Source organism: Notolepis coatsorum (genome assembly GCF_963971535.1).
Source record: "Notolepis coatsorum genome assembly, chromosome: 14".
Lineage (NCBI taxonomy): Eukaryota > Metazoa > Chordata > Actinopteri > Aulopiformes > Paralepididae > Notolepis > Notolepis coatsorum.
The window spans coordinates 85,739,190-85,761,063 of NC_140178.1; the positions used below are offsets into that span (position 1 = coordinate 85,739,190).

Sequence of the window (21,874 nt, forward strand, 5' to 3'; positions counted from 1 at the left end):
TCACACAGGTGATGCGTTTTATGCTTGCCAATTGGAGTTGTGCACACAAATTAAAAAATATATAATTCTCACACAAGACATTTAATCTTTTCATGCTGTAATAATTCGAATATTGAATATGTTATACAATACAACAACAATATAACATTATTCATGTGTCGGTTTGTACAAGGCAATTGCTTGACCTTACTCCTAGAACCCACCTCACCCCTGCCCACTTTGACAACCTAGGATGGCTTAGAGTAGACAACAGAGTACAGCAACTTGCAATGGGCCTGGTCTACAAGATACACTACACGACCAAGGTACCCATTTTTTTTTTATCCACTTTTTCTCCCATTTTCTATATTTTCTCCCTGTCACGAACACTGTTTCTTGCCTCCCACAAGCCGGCTGCAATGTGGACTAAGTCATACATAGCACAAGTCCCCTCCGGTACTTGAGGTAACAGCAGTCGCATCTTTTCACCTGTGCAGCTCGATCTCTCAGTGGCGAGAAGTAACGCGTGGGAGGCTCACGCTGCCCCTGACACTTCCTGATTCTACTGCGCAGGCGCACCAACCGACCTGTAGGAGTCGCTGTCCACAATGCCCGATCCCCACCCATCAGTTTCCCACCCCCTAATACGGCCAATGTGTATTAGTACGGACGACCAGCTAAACTGAAAGCAATGTGGAGCGCTGGGCTCGAACAGGCGAGCCCAGCGTCTCCAGCATTCGTGGCGAGCGCCTTGCCCACTACGCCACGTAGCCGCTCTACGACCAAGGTACCCATGTACATGTCAAAATACTTCCCAAAGGTCGGTGAATACCACGATCACAACACCAGAGGGAGCTCCACAAATCATGTTAAACCCAGATTCGGCTCAAACAAGGGACTAAACACGTTTAGCAATTATGCCACAACAATGTGGAACGCCCTACCCAAAGCTGTAAAGGAATGTGAATCACTACCCACTTTTAAAACCACTCTCAAGGGACACCTACAGGAGACTGCAATTTGAAACTGGCCCCTGTAAATGTCCTAACCCAACCCCCTCCAATGTACAGTAATTTACCTAGTATGGTTTTGTCAATATTCCAATGTACAATTTAGCTTGTTTGTACAGTGTTTCTCCCCCCCCCCAACCACCTCCAATGTAAATTACCCAGTATGGTTGTCAATATTCCAATGTACCCAACCCCCCCCACACAACCCCACCCAACCTCCTCCAATGTACAGTTTCTATGTCAAATGTATATACTCCCTTTTCTTGACTCTTTTTGTATCACAAACAGTACTGTATTTGCAAATCTGGTATGTCATAAATGTATAGATGTAGCAGTACTGTCTATCTGTATGTCATGTATGTCCTGATGAATTGAAAATGGGGGACCCTGATGTAAACAAGACGAAAGTATTTCTCTGGTCTGCATCCCCTTAACAATTGTGTGTATTGAGCTGTACTGTATTGTACCCATTCTGCAATCTGTTAATAAAGTTTTCAATCAATCAATCAGTCTTGCCCTACCCAATACAAATACAATATACTCCAAATTACACTGAGACACTATCCCCCATATGCTTTTCATCAGAGGGAATGGTTGCCTGCAGAGTAGTGCCCCAGGAGCAGTCTTGGGTTTCAGTGCCTAACTCAAGGGAACGAAGGCAGAGAAGGTGAGCAGCATAAGAAATACCAGCCATCTTCCAGCAACTGGAATACATTTTCCTGGCAGGATCAAGCCAGCAACTCTCTAGGCCGTTCTACCACCCAATATGCTATTGTTATGCATTTGATTCAAATACCGCTAAACTACTATAGAGCGCTCTTGTGTATATTGAGCCGTACTGTATTGTACCCATTCTGCAATCTGTTAAATAAAGTTTTCATTCATTCATTCACTCTCTGCAGCCTCGTCGTGAGCATGCTGTATGGGCGTCCAGTGACGTCATCGTCCCAGATGCCAGCAGCAAATCCTTGCCCAGAGCTGCGCAGCAGCGTTGCGCATACAAAGGCTTCTCGATAGAGAGTGCAGCCATTTCTACCCTGCATGAAATTCAAACAACTATCCTCGTGCGTTTAAACGCATAAACAAATGAAATATCGGGCGAGCTGCTTGGATTAAATACCGGTAGTTACATTTTTGAAAGAGCGAGGAGAAGCAATTCATTTCAGCGCCTCAAACTCCCCCCTCCCCCAGTGCACCGACTGCGCAGCCTTAGTTAAGTGGTGTACATTTTTTGTGTCTTTTTAATTTAGTCTTCTGTCGACCACCATGGACCAACATCTAAACGCTAAACGCAGAGGCGACGTTGCAACAACAATGCACGTGAAAATTGAATCAGTCGATGATGATGATGCATCTGCGCTCGATGATCTGGGCAGCCAGGAGTCGTCTGCGCCATGCAGCGACGACACCACGGGAGGCGCTCTGGACCCGTTGTCCACTGAGGAGCAGGCAGCTGCAACCAACACCCATATACTACTGTGTGAGTGTGGCACGAGAGATCCATAGCGCCACTGCACTTCCGCGTTACATGGAGGTCGTAGCTGCAACCAACACCCATAATACTACTACTGTGTGAGTGGCACGAGATCCATAGAGACCACTGCACACTTCCGTGTTACATGGAGGTCGTCGTAACATATCTATGGTCGTAGCTGCAACCAACACCCATAGCCATACTACCGTGTGAGTGGCACGAGATCCATACCACTGCACTTCCGCGTTACATGGCGGTCGTGCGAGGGGGGAAAGGGAGCGCATGAATGAATGTTGATTAGAGCCTTGAGTAAGGCTCTAATCAACATTAATTTCATTCACGCGTTTCCCTTCCCCTATGAGCATCCGTTATGTACAGTTTATTCGTCAAATGTAGGCTACTATTTTTATTTTTTATTTTTTTTTAACTTTTTGTATCACAAACTACTGTATTTGTAAATCTGGTATGTCATAAATGTATAGCAGTACTGATTGATTGATTGATTGATTGAAAACTTTATTAACAGATTGCAGAATGGGTACAATACAGTACAGCTCAATACACACAATTGTTAAGGGGATGCAGACCAGAGAAAGACTTTCGTCTTGTTTACATCAGGGTCCCCCATTTTCAATTCATCAGGACATATATGACATACATGACATACAGATAGTCAGTACTGCTACATCTATACATTTATGACATACCAGATTTGCAAATACAGTACTGTTTGTGATACAGAAGGAGTCAAGAAAGGGGAGTATATACATTTGACATAGAAACTGTACATTGGAGGAGGTTGGGTGGGGGGGGGGGGTTGGGTACATTGGGATAATGACAACCATACTGGGTAATTTACATTGGAGGTTGTTTGGGGTGGGGGGGGGGGCACACTGTATAAACTGTATAAAACTGTCTATCTCTATGTCATGTATGTTATGATGAATTGAAAATGGGGGACCCTGATGTAAACAAGACGAAAGTCTTTCTCTGGTCTGCATCCCCTTAACAATTGTGTGTATTGAGCTGTACTGTATTGTACCCATTCTGCAATCTGTTCATAAAGTTTTCAATCAATCAATATCCCATGAGCTCAAAATACCGGAAGTGTTGTGGTGGTCTATAAAGCGCTAAAGCAGACTGCACTGTGGACAGTCTTAGCCGCTATGTCAATTCTACCTAATCCACGAATGACTTCCCCATCAAATTGAAACTATACTGTTATAATATCTTATTGACATTTACAAGCTACTCCCAGTCCTCAGCTACACTGTGGAAGCCATGCAGCTTGCTCAGTCTGTCCCAAGATACCAGTGGTCCTTGAGTGGGGGTCCTCAACAAAATGGGGAATCGTTTTAATTTCACTAATATTTTCGTAACTAGAAGTTAGCGGCCAGAGTTGTACCTTTCCTGTTGACTTGTACAGAACCTGTAAGTCGCTTTGGATAAAAGCGTCAAGTAAATTACTAAATGTAAATGAGATCATGTATTTCTAGTCATGTGTTGTTTATTAACCACTCTCCACCTACAGTATTAAGACAGTTAGGGAATTCTGGATTATATATGTAACAATAATTATTTCCTCAGATGGGGTCCCTGGGACAAAATCTTATCTAATTGGACCAAACGCATAATCAATTTTTCGGGTCCATGACATGAAAAAGTTTGAGAATCACAGCTCTATCACCATCTCCATGACGACTGAACGACCATTGTGTGTGTTATACACACAGTTTTCATGTGTTTTTAAATGGTCTGGTCTCAGGAACAATCTGACCTCAATATGGGGTCTCCTGTGTGGAAAAATAAAAAGGTTGGGAACCTTCGCTGTGCTATTTTTTTTGAAGTGAAACGAAAATAAGTAATTCTAATAACTAGGGGAACTGGATGCAAGTTTTGAATATTTAGACTATAAAAATTGTAGCCTACAGGTCCATAATAGTTGTAGCCTACTTGTAAAGTGAGCCTTTGTTTATGGCGATGATCACGTCATCATACCTATGATGACACAGGCCTTTCCATAGCAGTCACTCTGTTTATTAATACTTCTAGGCCCTTTCACTACCATACTACCAAAGGGTTAACCCTTTCATTGCGACAATACAAAATGTTTCACTGCCACATGACAAAGGGTTAACCGTCTGTAGTGTGGTAGTGAAAGGTTAACCTTCTGTAGTGTGGTAGTCGTGAAAGGGTTAATTAAAACCCTTTTATCAATCTGTCATGGTCATCTGTTGTATCTGTCTTGTCACCAGATCCTGTGAGCACAGACAGGTTCCTCCTTCCATCTGGGGATGAGAAGACTTTCCTTAAGATATCTCCAGGTAAGCTCTCACAAGGAGAGTGTGTGTGTGTGTCTCTTGTTTTCCTACCATTGTGGGGAACAAGTCAGAATCAGAAAGGTATTTATTGCTAAGTAGTTTTCACATACAAGGAATTAGCTTTGGCCGTTTTTCAGTGCAACACGTTTCAGGTTTGGTAAAATAGACATAGAATATACCTTACCTTAGCCAGAAGGTATTTCAAAAAGAATAATTCCAAGTGATCGCATCGCGATTACCAGTGTATATGTCTATACACGTTTCGATGGTAAAATACGCTTAGGCAACGGAATTTCGAGGCGATCAACGTGAATCTGTTCAAGCAGGAGGAGCCCCTACCAATTCCAGTTCAGACACAGACGATACTGCCACCTAGTGATATTCGGTCGGCATTGCAATTCCAATTTATACAAACGACACAGGGACGGCTAGAATGACCCGGATGATGATTTAGAACGTGGATCAGAGGAAAAAGATCAAAGGATCTAAAAATGTTATATTACGTGTTTAGCGCTCAACCGCTTGCAAGCAAACGTGTAATATTACGAGATTGGCGCAGAAAGTGTTAATGTTGATCCGTTAAAGCTACTACAAGGATAATTTACATCCAACAAACTATTTGTTCCCGCCCCCTGGCAGGGGATTTGTTTTGATGATGAGAGGAGAGGGTGTACAACCTTGCTTACCGTGAACGTGGAGTTATTTCTGACATTGCCACATGGCGACTCCATGCCTTGCACCATCTAGTTATATATATCTATGGTAGGGCTGGACGGTATGGTCTAAATTTATATCACGGTATAATTTGAAGCATAGACGGTAACGGTATATATCATGGTATATTAATTTATCTTAAAATGTCTATATAAATGCTTCTGAAGGGGTAAAACACTGGTATGGCAGCTATTACTGTACTCTTGTATTACTAGGACATATTTCACATAGTACAGAGGTATTTTAAGAACATTTATTGTGCAAAACTGCAATAGAAAAATGTAAAACCTTTTCTCAAGTTACTTCCATCTCTGAAAAACACTTTTTTCATGAAATACAATAAAATCAAGCAGCACAAAGTGAAAATAAAAACTACAGCAGGAGCAGGACAGGAGGTTTCTTTCCCTCAAACACAATAAAACTCCAACATAACTTAACTTTAGTGTACATGTTTGACAACATAGAGAGCGAGAGAGTGTGGTGTAATAGGTTTGAGTTTGAGTGTCCTAAGTTGCCGTAGTTGATGAAGTCACACCAGGATGTCATTGTCAACACAGCGTTGGAAACGGGAGCAGCCCGATGGATAAAGCGATATAAAGAAACGAATAGCCAATAAATGTGAAGTTATCTTTGAACCTCTGTTGTCAAGCCTCGTCAATATACCCCCCCCCCCTCTTTCCTCACTAATGGAACTGGTGCCGCGGAGTCACGTTAGAACATTAGTTAGCGGCTAACCTTAGCCCGTTGCTGCGCTAAAGCAAGTCTCCTCTCAGCCTCCTTAGCCAAATTGAAATGCCAAAGTCCGTGAGCAAGTGGAGAAAATCTCTGTACAATTAAATACTATGCAACGACCACTGCAAACGTCGAGTGAATCATCAAGTAACGTTAACGTCATTGCTACTTTAGAGCTGCTCTAGTCTACTGGTCACAAGGTATAGTCAAAATCCATACCGTAGCGCAAATTCATACTGTTTATACCGTTTATACCGTTTATACCGTCCACCCCTAATCTATGGTATTGTAGTGCCCGGAGGAAAGAGGAATAAACGGAGGTAACGTAATGCTTGTTTAATGTACAAAGCCACGTCAGTAAACAAGAACACCAGCACATGAATCCCAGCACAGCAATGAATGAATAACAACCAGTGCAACCTAAATAGATGTCCCCTCTGGCCCCGGTGCCAGATCATTAGTTCCCTCCCACTACACAACATAGTCAGAAGATGAACACGAACCAATACTGTAGTCACTACACCAGCCCCCCCAGTGTTCACCTCAATATACGAAATCCTCACGGTGAGGAGGGCGTATGGCCCGGCCCCTACGACTGTAGGTAAAGTCAGGAGGTGCGGGAGGGGGTGTGACAGCGTCCGTCACATCCTCCTGCCGAGCAGGATGGGGGTCAGTGACCAGACGCTCACGAGCGGCGGGGGGTCCGAGGGGTCGCAGGGGGGAATGGCCCCGGCGTGGCAGGGGAGGCAGGACCGGGGGCCGGCCCCTGCGCGGCGGCAGGGCCAAGTCCAGGGGCAGTTCAAGGTCCAAGTGTGCCGGCTTGAGGCGATCCACGGAAACACACTCAGGCCTACCCCCCACGTCGACCACAAAGTTCTTGGCCCTGGCCTCGATGACGCGGAAGGGTCCGTCGTAAGGAGGGCGTAGCGGAGTCCTGTGGCCATCGTGACGGATGAACACGAACCTCGCCGAGTGCAGCTCCGGGGGCATCCTCGACGTAGGGACCCCATGCTGCGTAGTCGGGACCGGGACGAAAGTCCTGGCGCTGTCCAGCAGCGAGGCGCTGGAAATAAAGTCTGTCGACCTGGGAATAAAGTCACCGGGGACCCGTAGCGGTTGTCCAAAAACCAGCTCGGCCGACGACGACTGGAGGTCCTCCTTCGGCGCCGTCCTGAGCCCCAGCATGACCCACGGGAGCTTGTCCAGCCAGTCGCCGTCCGTGAGGCTGGCTCGAAGGGCGGCCTTCATGGAGCGATGAAAACGCTCGCAGAGCCCATTTGCCTGCGGATGGTAGGCGGTCGTACGGTGGAGCTTGACCCCCAGACTCTCCGCCACCGCCGCCCACAGTTCCGAAGTGAACTGTGAGCCACGGTCAGAGGAGAGATCAGCCGGGGTGCCGTAGCGGGAGACCCACACCGAGATGAATGCCCGGGCCAGGTCGGGGGCCGTCGTTGAGGAGAGCGGGACCGCCTCCGGCCAGCGAGTCGTCCTGTCCACCATGGTGAAAAGGTAGTTGTATCCGTGCGAGGGGGGCAGCGGTCCCACCAGGTCCACGTTGACATGGTCGAACCTCCGCTCGGGCACAGAGAACTGTTCCAGGGGGGCCTTGATGTGCCGATGCACCTTGGCGCGCTGGCAGGCGGTGCACGTGTCGACCCAGGCTCTCACATCCCTCTTGAGCCCCTGCCACACAAATTTCTCCGACACCAGTCGCGAGGACGGCTTCCTGCCAGGGTGAGACAAGCTGTGTATGGCCTCGAAGACAGGGCGCCTCCAGTTGGCGGGGACCACCGGCCGTGGCTGACCCATGGAGACGTCGCACAAGAGCGTAGCCCCCGCGTCACCGAACACCACCTCCTCCAGGCGCAGTCCAGTGTCCGACGACTTGAGAGCTTGGACGGCAGGATCGGCGGCCTGGTCCGCAGCCATGCTGACGTAGTCCAAACCCAGCTGCACCGCACCGACCACCGCTCTGGAGAGACAATCTGCCACCTGGTTGGACTTCCCAGCAACGTGCTGGATGTCCGTGGTGAACTCGGACACGTAGGCGAGCTGGCGCTGCTGGCGGTCGGACCACGGCTCCGCCGCCTTGGACATGGCGTGCGTGAGCGGCTTATGGTCCACGTAGGCCGTAAACTCGCGTCCCTCCAGCAAGAAACGGAAGTGCCTGACAGCAAGCCACAGCCCGAGGAGCTCCCTGTCGAACGTGCTGTACCTCTGTTCCCTGGGCGACAGCTGGCGGCTGAAGAAGGCAAGCGGCTGCCAGGCGTCCCCAACCCACTGCTCGTACACCGCTCCCACAGCAAAATCAGAGGCGTCCGTGGTGAGAGCGGTGGGCGCCGAGGGCGAGGGGTGGGCCAACATGGCCGCACGGGCCAGGGCCTCCTTGGTGTCTTGAAAAGCCTTGACCCGCTCCGCCGTCCAGTCCACCGGCTGCTTCATCGTCTTGCCCTTCTGGGCGTCGTACAGAGGCCGCAGGATGTGAGCGATGTGGCGGAGGAAACGATAATAAAAAGTCACCATCCCGATGAACCCCTTGAGCTCGCTGACTGTGCGGGGGCGCGGAAATGCGGCGACAGCTTCCACCTTCGAGGGGAGGGGGGTCACCTCCTCTGCGGAGACCCGGTGCCCGAGGAAGTCGATGGCGCCCCGCCCGAACTCACACTTCGCCGGGTTGATGATCAGCCCATGCTGGCTGAGCCGTGAGAACAGGGTTCGGAGGTGGGACAGGTGCTCCTCCTCAGTGGCGCTCGCTACGAGGATGTCGTCCAAGTAGACGAAGAGGAATGGCAGGTCCCGGAGCACCGAGTGCATGAGGCGTTGGAAGGTCTGCGCCGCGTTCTTCAGGCCGAACGGCATTCGCAAGAACTCGAAAAGCCCAAAGGGCGTGACGACGGCCGTCTTGGGGACGTCCTCGGGGTGCACCGGCACTTGATGGTACCCCCGTACCAGGTCCACTTTCGAGAAGAAGCGATTGCCTGCCAGGTTCGCCGCAAAGTCCTGGGCATGCGGGACCGGGTAGCGGTCAGGCTTGGACGCGTCGTTGAGGCGGCGGTAGTCCCCACATGGGCGCCACCCACCGTCTGACTTAGGAACGATGTGCAGGGGAGACGCCCAAGGGCTGTTCGAGCGCCGAACGATGCCCACCTGCTCCATGTGCGCAAACTCCGCCCTGGCGACGGCCAGCTTCTCCGGGTTGAGGCGTCTGGCCCTGGCGTAGAGGGGCGGCCCACTGGTCTCAATGTGGTGCTCCACCCCGTGTTTCACCGTGGGCGAGGAAAAAGTGGGCTTGCCCAGGTCGGGGAACTCAGCGAGCAGCCGAAGGTACTGGTCACTTTCGGCGAGTGTATTGGACCACCCGCCGTAGATGGCCTCCCCCTGCGTACATGCAAAGGAAGCGAAAGTCTGCGAGTTGACCAGGCGCTTGTTCCCCACGTCCACCAGCAGGTTGTGGGCGCACAGAAAATCCGCGCCAAGGAGGGGGAACGTGACAGCCGCAACGACAAAATCCCACGAAAAACATTGTCCTCCGAAGCATACGTCCACCGCCCTTGTGCCGTAAGAGCGGATGGGCGTGCCGTCCGCACCCGCCAACTGCGGACCGCGCTCTTCTTTTGCCACATCCGACCTCTCTGCCGGAATGATGCTCCACTGGGCACCCGTGTCGCAAAGGAAACTGCGACCAGAGGCGGTGTCTCGGATGAAGAGCAGCCTGTTGGTTACGCCAGCGCTCAGGGCCACTACTGAGCGCCGGCCCCGCCGTTTCCCGTAGGTCCGAAGGTGCAGGGTGAGCGGCACCGCCTGGCCTTGGCGCCAAACGTGGCATGGAAGAAGCAATGGCCCGCTGCGTTACCGTGCTGACCAGAAGGCCTGGCGTCATCCCTCGCTCTCCTGCGACGGTCCGGTGGCGGGGCGGTCGCGGGAGCGAGCAGGTCGGTGGACCGCTGAGGCATGGCCAAAACGAAACGGTCCGCCTCCCTGGCCAGGGCGCGGGGGCCCACGATGTCGGTGTTGGCCAGTGCCATCCTCACTTGTGCCGGCAGCGTGCGCATGAACAGCTCCGTAAAGAGGATCATGGGGTCTTCTCTCCCCAGCAGATTCAGCATCCTCTCCATGCGGGCAGAAGGTCTCTCGTCTCCCAATTCCGACATAGAAAATAAGCGGCGCACCCTCTCTGCAGCGGACAGTTCAAATGTATCTAGCAGTAGGGTCTTGAGGCGCTCATATTTGTTCGTCGCCGGGGGATCAGACAAAAAACCTACCACTCGAGCTGCGGTGGAGCTGCCCAACACTGCCACCGTGTGGTTGTACCGGTCGTCGTCGTCATCCACGTTGCTCTTGTTGAAGTTTGCCTCCACAATAGCAAACCATGCAGCCGGAGCCGCCTCCCAGAACTCAGGTAGTTTGATCGTGGGCGCGCGCGCACCCTGCGCTTCCCTGACGGGGGATGGTGATGGCTGCCGATGGCCAGAACGTCTTCCTCGTCCGGACATTTTGAAAGAATGTTCGTTCGCTGATTATTGTACACAATCCGCCGTAACAAAAATCCACGTCAGGGTCACCAGTGTAGTGCCCGGAGGAAAGAGGAATAAACGGAGGTAACGTAATGCTTGTTTAATGTACAAAGCCACGTCAGTAAACAAGAACACCAGCACATGAATCCCAGCACAGCAATGAATGAATAACAACCAGTGCAACCTAAATAGATGTCCCCTCTGGCCCCGGTGCCAGATCATTAGTTCCCTCCCACTACACAACATAGTCAGAAGATGAACACGAACCAATACTGTAGTCACTACAGTATGGACAATGGGCCTCATGCATGAAGCGATATAAGAACAGATTTCGTTCTTAACTAGCATTTCCTCTTACTTTGTTCTTACCTGGGATTCAGCAAAGTTTTCTTATTGTTGCTTTTTTCTCAGCAAGAACAAATTATAAGAGTGGTCGAGAGCACTCTTACCGAAATAAGAAATTCTTACCCCAAAAAAATGAAATAAAAAAAAGCCTACCATTGCCCCCAAATACGACTTTAAAAATACAGAACTTTTCAATAATAATTTTTTTTTTTTATCTACTTTTTTCTCCCATCCCAATTTTGTATCGTCCAATTCTACCCTCCCCTGTCTCGAACGCTGTTAGGCCATGCCTCCCACAAGCCGGCTGCAATGTGGACGAAGCCTTACATCACGTGTCCCCTCCGGTACTCGAGGAAGCAGCCGTGGCATCTTTTCACCTGCACAGCGCAATCTCTCAGCGGCGGGGGTCTGCGTGGGAGGGACATGCCGCCCCCGTCGCTTCCTGATTCCGCTGCACAGGCACACCAACCGACCTGTAGGAGTCGCTGTCCACAACGTCCGATCCCCACCCATCAGCTTTCCCACCCCTAACACTGCCAATTGTGTTAGTATGAACGACCAGCCAAGCTGATAGCAATGCGGAGAGCTGGGCTCGAACCCAGCGTCTCCTGCATTGGTGGCGAGCGCCTTGCCCACTACACCACCTAGCCGCAATAATAATAATTATTATAACTTATTGCGTACGTTCTGTCTGAAATGGATTATATATTGCTGTTAGAACAGTTATGCTCTGGCCGCCCAGGCCATTGATTGATTGAAGATTTTATTAACAGATTGCAGAATGGGTACAATACAGTATCAATACACACAATTGTTAAGGGGATGCAGACCAGAGAAAGACTTTCGTCTTGTTTACATCAGGGTCCCCCATTTTTAATTCATAATGACATTTATGACATACACAACATACAGATATACAGATATATATCGTGACATTTATGACATAACATACATATGCAGTACTGTATACGTAGCATAGAACGCATATTTAGAGATCGTCTATATCAGTGGTTCCCAAACTTCTGTTTTATGCGGACCACTAGATTGTTATCAAGAACATTTGCGGACCACCTCGTATGCAAACAGTAAAACATAAATAAATAAACGACTGACTTAAACCCAGTAATACACGAGACCCTCTTCTTGGACCAAGTAGGTTTAGTCGATAATCCAATGTACAGTTACCCCCACCCGCCTACCAATGATTCCTATCTAATTTTGATCCATCGCAAAGCGCTCCAGCGCTTGAATACGGCCGGGGGATCCGATGCAGACCCACGGCTCTCGTATTATAATGAGCCCGCGAGGCGTGTCTCTGTATGCAAATGACTTGCGCGTGAACGCGCATCCAGTTTAGAATGAGTGGGATTCACCATTCAAAAAACCTGGGTAAGAACAGATTTGGACTTTAAGAACGGCTTGATGAATGTGGCGGTGGCTTTTCTTATTGTTCTCTTAACAGACAGGTAAGCAAGAATATAAGAAAAATAATAAGAGAATATTGTTAAATGAGGCCCATTGAATTCACAATGATAAACAAACTTGATGTCAAAATCCTCCTCGTAGTGCCTTTTAACTTCTCAGAAACCCACCTCCCCTCTATCCCCAGCAGCCTCTGCAGTGCCGGCCCCTCCCCCGGAGAAGTGGTCCGCTCCCAATTCGGACTTCTCCTCTAAAGCCGTCATGTGTCTGATCGAGGCGGTGGGGCGCCGCTGGGGCCTGTACGAGACGCGGGAGCGCTCGCAGCTGTTCCAGAGCGTACAGGAGGAGCTGGCTGCCAAGGGACACATCCTTCCAGTCGAAAAGATCCGCCGCAAGTGGAACAACCTGATCGTCACCTACAAGAGGGTCAAGGACCGGAGCCGCGAGACGGGCCACGCCAAGACCTCCTGGGAGTTCTTTGACGTATGTTCTGGGAACGTTTTTTTATTTTTTTGGGTTGGATTTAAACTACAAGTATAAAAGAAAATCAAATCTCTTAACTTGGAATATACCTGTACACCCCTCTGTATTACTGCTGAATGATGTTTTTGAGTGTGCAGTACATCCACAGCTAAAGAGATTGGTTTTATCGGGTATCACAGTGGCTAAAAAGCTGATAGCATCACGATGGTTCCAACCGGAAAAAATTTGCCGAAAGGTCTGGATTATTACATATCTCGATGTGATCTATCAAGAAATATCTACAGCAAGAATTTTGGGTCTCAATGAATCCAAAATGACATTGTGGTTAGAAGTGGTGGAGAAAATAAAAGCTAGCATATAATGGTAGTGTCTGGTTAGGAGCGAGGGATAATGGATGGATTATCCAATGGGGGGTCCGGGGGGGGTACGAGCTAGAGCATATGTGTGTAGGTTTTTAGATAACAGGTATTAAGGGTATATCCTGTATAAGACAATTAACAAAAATGTGATTTCATTGGATGTGCACTGTCAACTAATGCTTGTATATCTTATCGTGTGTTGTCATGTTTGTTTATGTGTTTGTTTAAAAAATAATAAAAAAATAAAATACAGAAAGTATAAAAGAAAATAAATTCAACTAATAGTCGTAGTAGGGCTTTGTCGACTAACCGACACATTGATTTTATCGACAATATCTGTGAAATTGTGTTTCTATCTCTTATTATAGTGCTCACCAGATACAGTATGTGGTTGTAATCTTTGATGACTGACTAATCGACTCGCAATGTCTTAATTAACTAAGTCCAAACCAATGAATGAATTGACTGAGAGGACCCTACTTGATTTGTTTAGGATTTTAACAGGTTTTAGGGTTGATTTTAACATAACCTTTGTAATGAGTAACATATTGACTTTCCTCTTACTCTCTCTCTTTCTCTCTCTCCGCTCGCTAGCTCATGAATGCCACACTTGGTGACACAGTAGGTGCGCAGATCGTCAACAACAAAAACAGAACAAGCAACACTCCCATCACCACTGCTCTGAAGAAGATCGCAGCAAAACCTCATGTTTCAGAATCCACACCTTATATCCGCTCTTATGGTGACTTTGGTGCCACCTGTACCATGAAATCAATGGCTCTTGTCAACACCAACACTCAGATCAACAACACCAGCAGCAATAACAACATCAGCACAGCCTCCATAACCACCGTTCCCATGGCGACGCCGCAAACCAAGGTTTCAGACATGAAGCCCCTCATCATCCTCAACAGCAACATTGTCACTGCGAGCGCTCAGCCAGCCACCCTCACTCCGTCTACATCCCTCCTCTCGTCCCCCTATCCGACAGAGACGCCGTCCCCCTTTGTGTCACTCGGGCTGACCAATAGCATGGACCCCCTTCTTAAAACCCACCCCTACTTGAGGCTAAAAGCTCCCAGTCTCCCACCAGCCGTCGTCCACTCCCGCCTCGGCGGTCCAGAGCTCGAACCCAATCTCCAGGGCCTCTGCTCCCCCTTTCCCGCCTGCGGCATCATCCCCCCGTGCTTCACCTCCTCAGGAGTGGAGGGCCAGCAGGCGGCAGGCGAGGAGCAGAGCAGTGCCTACATGCTGCAGGAGGTCCTGAGGAGGCAGGAGGAGCAGGCCTACACGGAGCAGGGGGCTCGCCGCAGGGCAGATGCCCGCGAGAGGAGGCGCGAGAGGAGGGAGGTGCGCATGGCGGACTCCCTGGGCAGGATAGCCACAGCCCTGGAGCTCCTCTCCTCCAAACAGGACACGGTCATCGCTCTGCTGCAGAGGCTGGCTGACAAGAAGTGACTTGGGGGGGAAGAACACCCTGACAGACTGCACTTTCCAGAGGCTTGGAAGGGCTGCACAGTGTGTGGATGTTGAATCCGGTGTTACAGCTTGGATAAAGTTGTGTGTGACCAAGGAAGCGGTGGAGCGAATGCATGTACACACATTATGTTTACACACGCATGAGATAATCAACCGACTAACCAACCAACCAACCCAGAGAGCGCAGTGACAATAGAGGTACCTATAAAAACCCTACCTGTGGGTTACCACATAAGGGTAGGGATAGGTTTTCATCAGATCCGCAGATAGGAGGCGATGAAACGTAAAATAACCGAATGCACCGTTTCTTAAAGGGACATTTAGCAGATTTTTATACTGAATCCAATTGTTACGCTGTGAGGAAGACACATGACAATCGGACATAATACTTAGGAAATAGCCTCTGCCAGACAAATGTTCTACATTAAGCTATAACTAGCCTTAAATATCCTTTGTACTAAAAATGACATGAGGTTCTCTCAACATAAAATCACACCTATTACCATTGTTTTATAATAAAACATTATAGACTAGACAACCCCTATATCTCTGATCCTAGAACAGCGAACCATCATCCCCATCTGCTAGACAACCCCTATATCTCTGATCCTAGAACAGCGAACCATCATCCCCATCTGCTAGACAACCCTTATATCTCTGATCCTAGAACAGCGAACCGTTCACAGGAATTACTTGCGCAAGAATCGTGCTGAATTTAACACGTCTCTCCATCCTTCTTCTCCACAGCTCCTCCTTCTCCCCCCCCACCGGTGCTGCTCGTGGAGCTCCTTCACTTTAATAATAACTATATTTGTATAGCACCTTTCATACAGGGGATTGCAGTTCAAAGTGCTTTACATCAGTAAGAAATAAGACATAAAATCAGTGTAAATCATATCAGAACCTCACGTTCCAATAGGCTTCTTGAATTTCTGTAATCTGTAAAATGAGCAGACATAAAATCACAGTTTTTCACATTAGGATTTAACATCCCAACAGGCCACCTTGTTTATGGTTTGATTCAGTTCTAGTAGAATAGAAAAGACATGAATGATGAAATGAGCACATAAAGTGCAGACATACTATAAAAAGATTTTTACAGTGCAATAAAATAGTTCTGGATTATGTTAAGTCTGATCTGCTGGTCTCTCTGCTAGGATGCTCTCTCCCGTCCTGGCCCCATTAATTTGCTGTTGATAATGGTTTCAGATGGAAGCAGGGGATCCTCTGGACTCAACCCTTGGCTCCAGTGAGACACTTGCAAGCAGTCCTGAAAACACTTAAGTACAACCATTTGGGAAACACACTTATTTGCCATTTTCCCCAGAGTCAGACGATGAGTTAATCTCAGAGAGGTCCAGGTGCCTGTTAGCCAGGCTGAGTCGATTAGACTGGAAGCAGCCGGCCTAGTTCTGTCAAAAGTGAAGAAATAAAACTTCCAACGACTCCAAAACTCAAGTCTTCCTTTAAAGGATGTATTCTACGGTCCTCTCAACCTTTCACGATGGCCTCTGTCTGAAGATCTCTGTGAACATGTTACAAATGAAATGAATGAATTAACAATGAATTTTAGTAACAATATGGAGCATGCTGTCATGCCTGATGGATTGTCTTGCAGAATGCAAAAAGCCAAGTGGTCTCCAATACACCAGCATCAACACAGATGGATCAGCACTTTAGCAATAACATGCACAGTCAAAGAAAATAACAGAATCAGAAAGGTCTTTATTGCCAAGTAGTTTTCACATACAAGGAATTTGATTTGGTTATTTTTTGTGCAACATTGTTTATTGTTATTTGCACTTACAAACATACAATAAGTAAAAGAAGAACAGTTCAAATGTGCAGGAATGGTCAAAAAGCCCAAGGGCTTATACTGTTAGCGACCTCCCCTCTTAAACCTATATAGCATAACTACACAGAAAATCGCACCCCCCCCCCCCCCCCCCCCAACACATTATGCACAAACACATGCGCATATCCTTTTCTCATACACACGGATACATACATTACAGCATTATACAACAATTATAATGTTGGGAAAAAAGACTACTCACAAATACACATGGATACTACAGAATCTGTAGTTCTTTTTTAAGCTTGCTTTTAAATGTATTTAAAGTGGAACATGTTTCTGTTAGATTTTGTATATCATTCCACATCACTGCACCTTGATAAACAAATGAGAATTTGGCAACAGAGGTCTTACAGAAAGGAATGCGTAAGTCATTATTTCTTCTTGTGAGATGTGCATGATAATGAGAATTAAACTCAAAATAACATTGAAAGAAGTTAGGTAAAGATGAAGGAAGACCAATTACTTTATACATAAGAACCCCTTTTTGGTACTTGTTGACCTCGTAAATTGTGAGAAGTTGCAGTTGTTTAAATAATGGTTTGGTTGGGGCTAAATAAGAAGAGTTGGTTGCAATTCTTCTTACAAAGGATTTCTGAGCTCTATGGATTGCTTGATTGATTGATTGACAACTTTATTAACAGATTGCAGAATGGGTACAGTACAGCTCAATACATACAATTGTTAATTGTTGCTTGTAAGTAAGAAGGGTAAGTGTTGGCCCAAATTATATTGCAGTAAGAGATGTGAGGATAAATTAAACTGTAATACAAAGTTAGTAATGTGCTCTTTTCTAATTGGTTTTTAACCCTTTTTATAATGCCCAACGATTTTGAAAGCTTCTTGCAAACAATTTCACAATGATTCTTAAAGCAGTTTCTCATCGATATTGACACCTAAGAATTTCACAGATTATTGATACAAATCTTGGTTCCGTCTGAAATGTTTTTGTTATCATTTCTAAAAATAATGAAGTTCGATTTTTTGACATTGAGTGATAACTTGTTTAACTGAAACCAATAGGGAAAATTAATGAGTCCAGAATTTGCTTGATCAATAAGGGAATCAAAATTCTTGTCAGTGACAGAGATTTGTGTCATCAGTGAATAATATAGGTGACAATAAACTGGATGCATTTGCAAGATCATTCACATAAATAAAAACACCACACCACATTTAGTACAGCCAGCTGTGATCGATTACCATTGAAAACTACAAATTGTTCTCTGTTGTTTAAGTAATTCTCAACCCATTGTATAACCTGTTTTTTAAGACCATAACATGACATTTTTGATAATAAAATTTCAAGATTTACTGTGTCAAAAGCCTTTGATAAATCTAAGAAAATGTCTAAGGTATATTAATTTTTCTCTAAGCTGCAAAAGAGCCATATATTATGTAGAGTATTTCTTTCTAAAGCTGTACTGATGTTCGAACAAGAAGATAGTGTGGTCATCTAGATGTTTCATCATTCTACTATATACCAGCTTTTCAAGAATTCTTTAAAAACAAGGTAATATCGATATAGGATGATAGTTTGAGAATACAGAGGGGTCATCAGCTTTAACTCATTCAGCGCCAGCTACTAGATGGGGCCCGTTGTAGCAATACCACACTTTAAAAAATAGGAGTCCGTCACCTTGTTTGTAGAGCTATAACTATATTCTATATTATAGCCATGGATACAATACTATGGCCCATTTGACATCAACTATCTATCGTTCAGTATGTGAAAAATTAATTTTTTTTAATCCATACGTTCCCGTGTTATACCGTGGTGAATATAAGTATGGTTTTAGAGTGGTCTGGGGTAATTCCCGAAAGGCTGTGTTATAGCCTCATACGTGAATCCTACTATAAGCGTTGCCGTTTCTTGCCTGGACACGCTACTATTCCCAAATCAAAACTATATAATAGGTATTATGTTTCATCATGAATGCATAAATTGGTCACTATAATAATCCTGTTTGGCATTTCTAAGAAGATGGTTATGTTTATTCCTGTGTGTCTTGTATGAAGCATACTTTAAAGGGAGTAGGACTTTGTAGATATTTTTTATATAATAAATTTTTCTTTAGAGCAGATTTGATGGACAGACACTTATGGTAGAATACATACAACAATACTTTTTGATTGTTTTATATAATTTGATAAATAAAGCAAAGGCTATGAAAACAATCAACACAATTTCAATGCTATAAAAGATATAAAAAAAAAAAAAAAGACTTGAATGCTCGGGAATGTTTCAAAAAAGAATTTTCGGGAAATTACATTTTGCATTCATTCTGTCTTTCATAGTGCGTTTCATCCGCTTGAACTTCCTTAGTGCAAATCCAATATTTTCCCTGTGGTGAAGTAATTGAATTATTTCAAACTCTATTGTTGAATGTTGAAGACTTTGCGGAACTCGCTTTGAAATAAGTCCTTTAATTTTACTCCTGTGTCGTCCTGCAAAAAAGAAAGATGAGAGTAACGTCAGTCTGCGAGCTGATGGTGCTGTTGTCACACTGTAAGCAGCGTTGAGCCACTGCAGTGGTTTATAATGTTGTGTAACATTATATATATTACCTATAATGTAGGTGCCAGTGATCTCTGAAAAGTAGTTTAATTTCAAAACTGAATCCTTCAGACAAAGAGCAATAGTCCGCTAGTTATCAGATGAATAATGTTTTCAAAATGTAATTCTTAGGGATGCTCGATATTGGCTTTTTTACCGATACCGATATACCGATATTGTCCAACTCTTAATTTCCGATACCGATATAAACCGATATCAACCGATACCGATATATGCAGGGTTTCCCCCCCCCAAAAATGGAATAATTTCAGGTAATTAACATTACATATCTCTTGTTGTGGAATTAACACAACATTATGCATACTTTTGACAATAAATAAAATCATAATTTGTTCTTACTTGCTTGCCTGGGTAAATAAAGGTTATAGAAATAAAAAAAAAAAAAAAAAAAATTGAAAACAGATAGCGATATTTTCCGATATCACATTTTAATGCCGATATCGGCCGATAATATCGGTAGGCCGATAATATCGGACATCCCTAGTAATTCTCTAAAGATGGCAAGTTGTTAATTCATAGTTTTAGACAGTAAATCTTTTGAGGTATGTATGGTGTCCGTTGACTTGCCAACTGCAAATAAACATAAAACAAAGCTTGGAAATTTGTGTTTGGTAGATTATTTCTCTGTAACAATACTTCTTGGCAATACATTTTATACCGTTGGAAAGCCTGTTTATTTACCTTTTAAATGGTGCCCCATTTGTAAGGAACATGCATTTGTGGGATGAGCAGCACAGCTGAGTATTGATTGAAAATTGATTGATTTAAAAGTTTATTAACAGATTGCAGAATGGGTACAGTACAGTACAGCTCAATACATACAATTGTTAAGGGGATGCAGACCAGAGAAAAACTTTCGTCTTGTTTACATCAGGGTCCCCCATTTTCAATTCATCATAACATATATGACATACACGACATACAGATAGACAGTACTGCTACATCTATACATTTATGACATACCAGATTTGCAAATACAGTACTGTTTGTGATACAAAAAGAGTCCAGAAAAGAGAGTATATACATTTGACGTAGAAACTGTACATTGGTGTTGTGGTCGTGGCATTTACTGACCTTGAATGAATGAATGAAAACTTTATTTAACAGATTGCAGAATGGGTACAATACAGTACGGCTCAATACACACAATTGGTAAGGGGATGCAGACCAAAGAAAGACGTTTGTCTTGTTTACATCAGGGTCCCCCATTTTCATTTCATAATGACATTTATGACATACACAACATATACATGACATCATAACATTTATGACATAGGGACATATATGACATACAGGTATATTGTACCGTTACATTTGTGACATATACGATATGCAAATATACAGTACTGTTACCCAGAATCCTAACAGATAATAATACATATGATTATGATGGGGAGGAGACTGTACATTAGGAGGGGGCGGGTGGGTGGGAGAAAATATATACATATATACCTTTGGGTTGAGGTCAGGACTGTTGGCAGGCCATTCCATTCTCTCTACTCCCAAATTCTGGAGGTAGTCTCTGATAAACCCAGCTCTGTTTTGCAGTCAGTGGCAGTGGCTCAACCCTGCTCGCTCTGCCACTGGTAGGTGTGGAAAAGTGACCATACCACAGCGTAGGAAGGTCCAATCAAGGTCCATATCTGAGGAGGTGCCAGGTTGTTGTGGCTGTGTATGGTTCTTCCACACGCTACTGAGGCTTCTGATTCCTCGTTACCGATAGACTTCGATCATCCAATCCACCAAACAATAGCAACTGCAGAATAAGCTGTTTGAATAAGATTGTCATTTTTCATGGGCGCAACCCACATACTCGGCTGTGCTGCTCATCCCACAAATCCATGTTCCTTACAAATGGGGCACCATTTAAAAAGGTAAATAAACAGGCTTTCCAACGGTATAAAATGTATTGTCAAGAAGCATTGTACAGCAGACAGTAGGTACGGCAGACGGTACAGCAGACGGTACAGCAGACGGTACAGCAGACGGTAGGTACAGCAGACAGTAGGTACAGCAGACGGTACGGCAGACGGTACAGCAGACGGTACGGCAGACGGTAGGTACAGCAGACAGTAGGTACAGCAGACGGTACGGCAGACGGTAGGTACAGCAGACGGTACAGCAGACGGTACGGCAGACGGTACAGCAGACAGACGGTAGGTACAGCAGACAGTAGGTACAGCAGATGGTACGGCAGACGGTAGGTACAGCAGACGGTACAGCAGACGGTACGGCAGACGGTACAGCAGACGGTACGGCAGACGGTACAGCAGACGGTACGGCAGACGGTACAGCAGTAGGTACGGCAGACGGTACGGCAGACGGTACAGCAGACAGACGGTAGGTACAGCAGACAGTAGGTACAGCAGATGGTACGGCAGACGGTACAGCAGACGGTACGGCAGACGGTACGGCAGACGGTAGGTACGGCAGACGGTAGGTACAGCAGGCAGTAGAGTATGGCAAGCATTGTGATGCGCCATGGGACTGTTTCTGATTCAGTGAGCCTTCCAACGAGCACCTTCTTAATCTCAATGTTAACCTTTCAACTTAAAAGAGTAACTAAACATGTGGTAATTTTGCTGCCCCTAGTGGTTGATATGTTCACC

At 45.9% G+C, this 21,874-nt stretch overlaps 1 protein-coding gene across 1 annotated transcript; it reads left to right on the forward strand.

Annotated features, from left to right (window-relative positions):
• Positions 1–2,049: 2,049 nt before the first annotated feature.
• LOC311240591 (uncharacterized protein) lies at positions 2,050–14,811 on the forward strand (the record flags this gene model as incomplete). The annotated part of the gene is made up of 4 exons (XM_084329165.1): positions 2,050–2,469; positions 4,719–4,787; positions 12,699–12,994; positions 13,948–14,811. The coding sequence occupies exons 1-4, from the start codon at positions 2,256–2,258 to the stop codon at positions 14,809–14,811; spliced, it is 1,443 nt and encodes a 480-aa protein (XP_084185291.1). The 5' UTR covers positions 2,050–2,255.
• Positions 14,812–21,874: the final 7,063 nt, after the last annotated feature.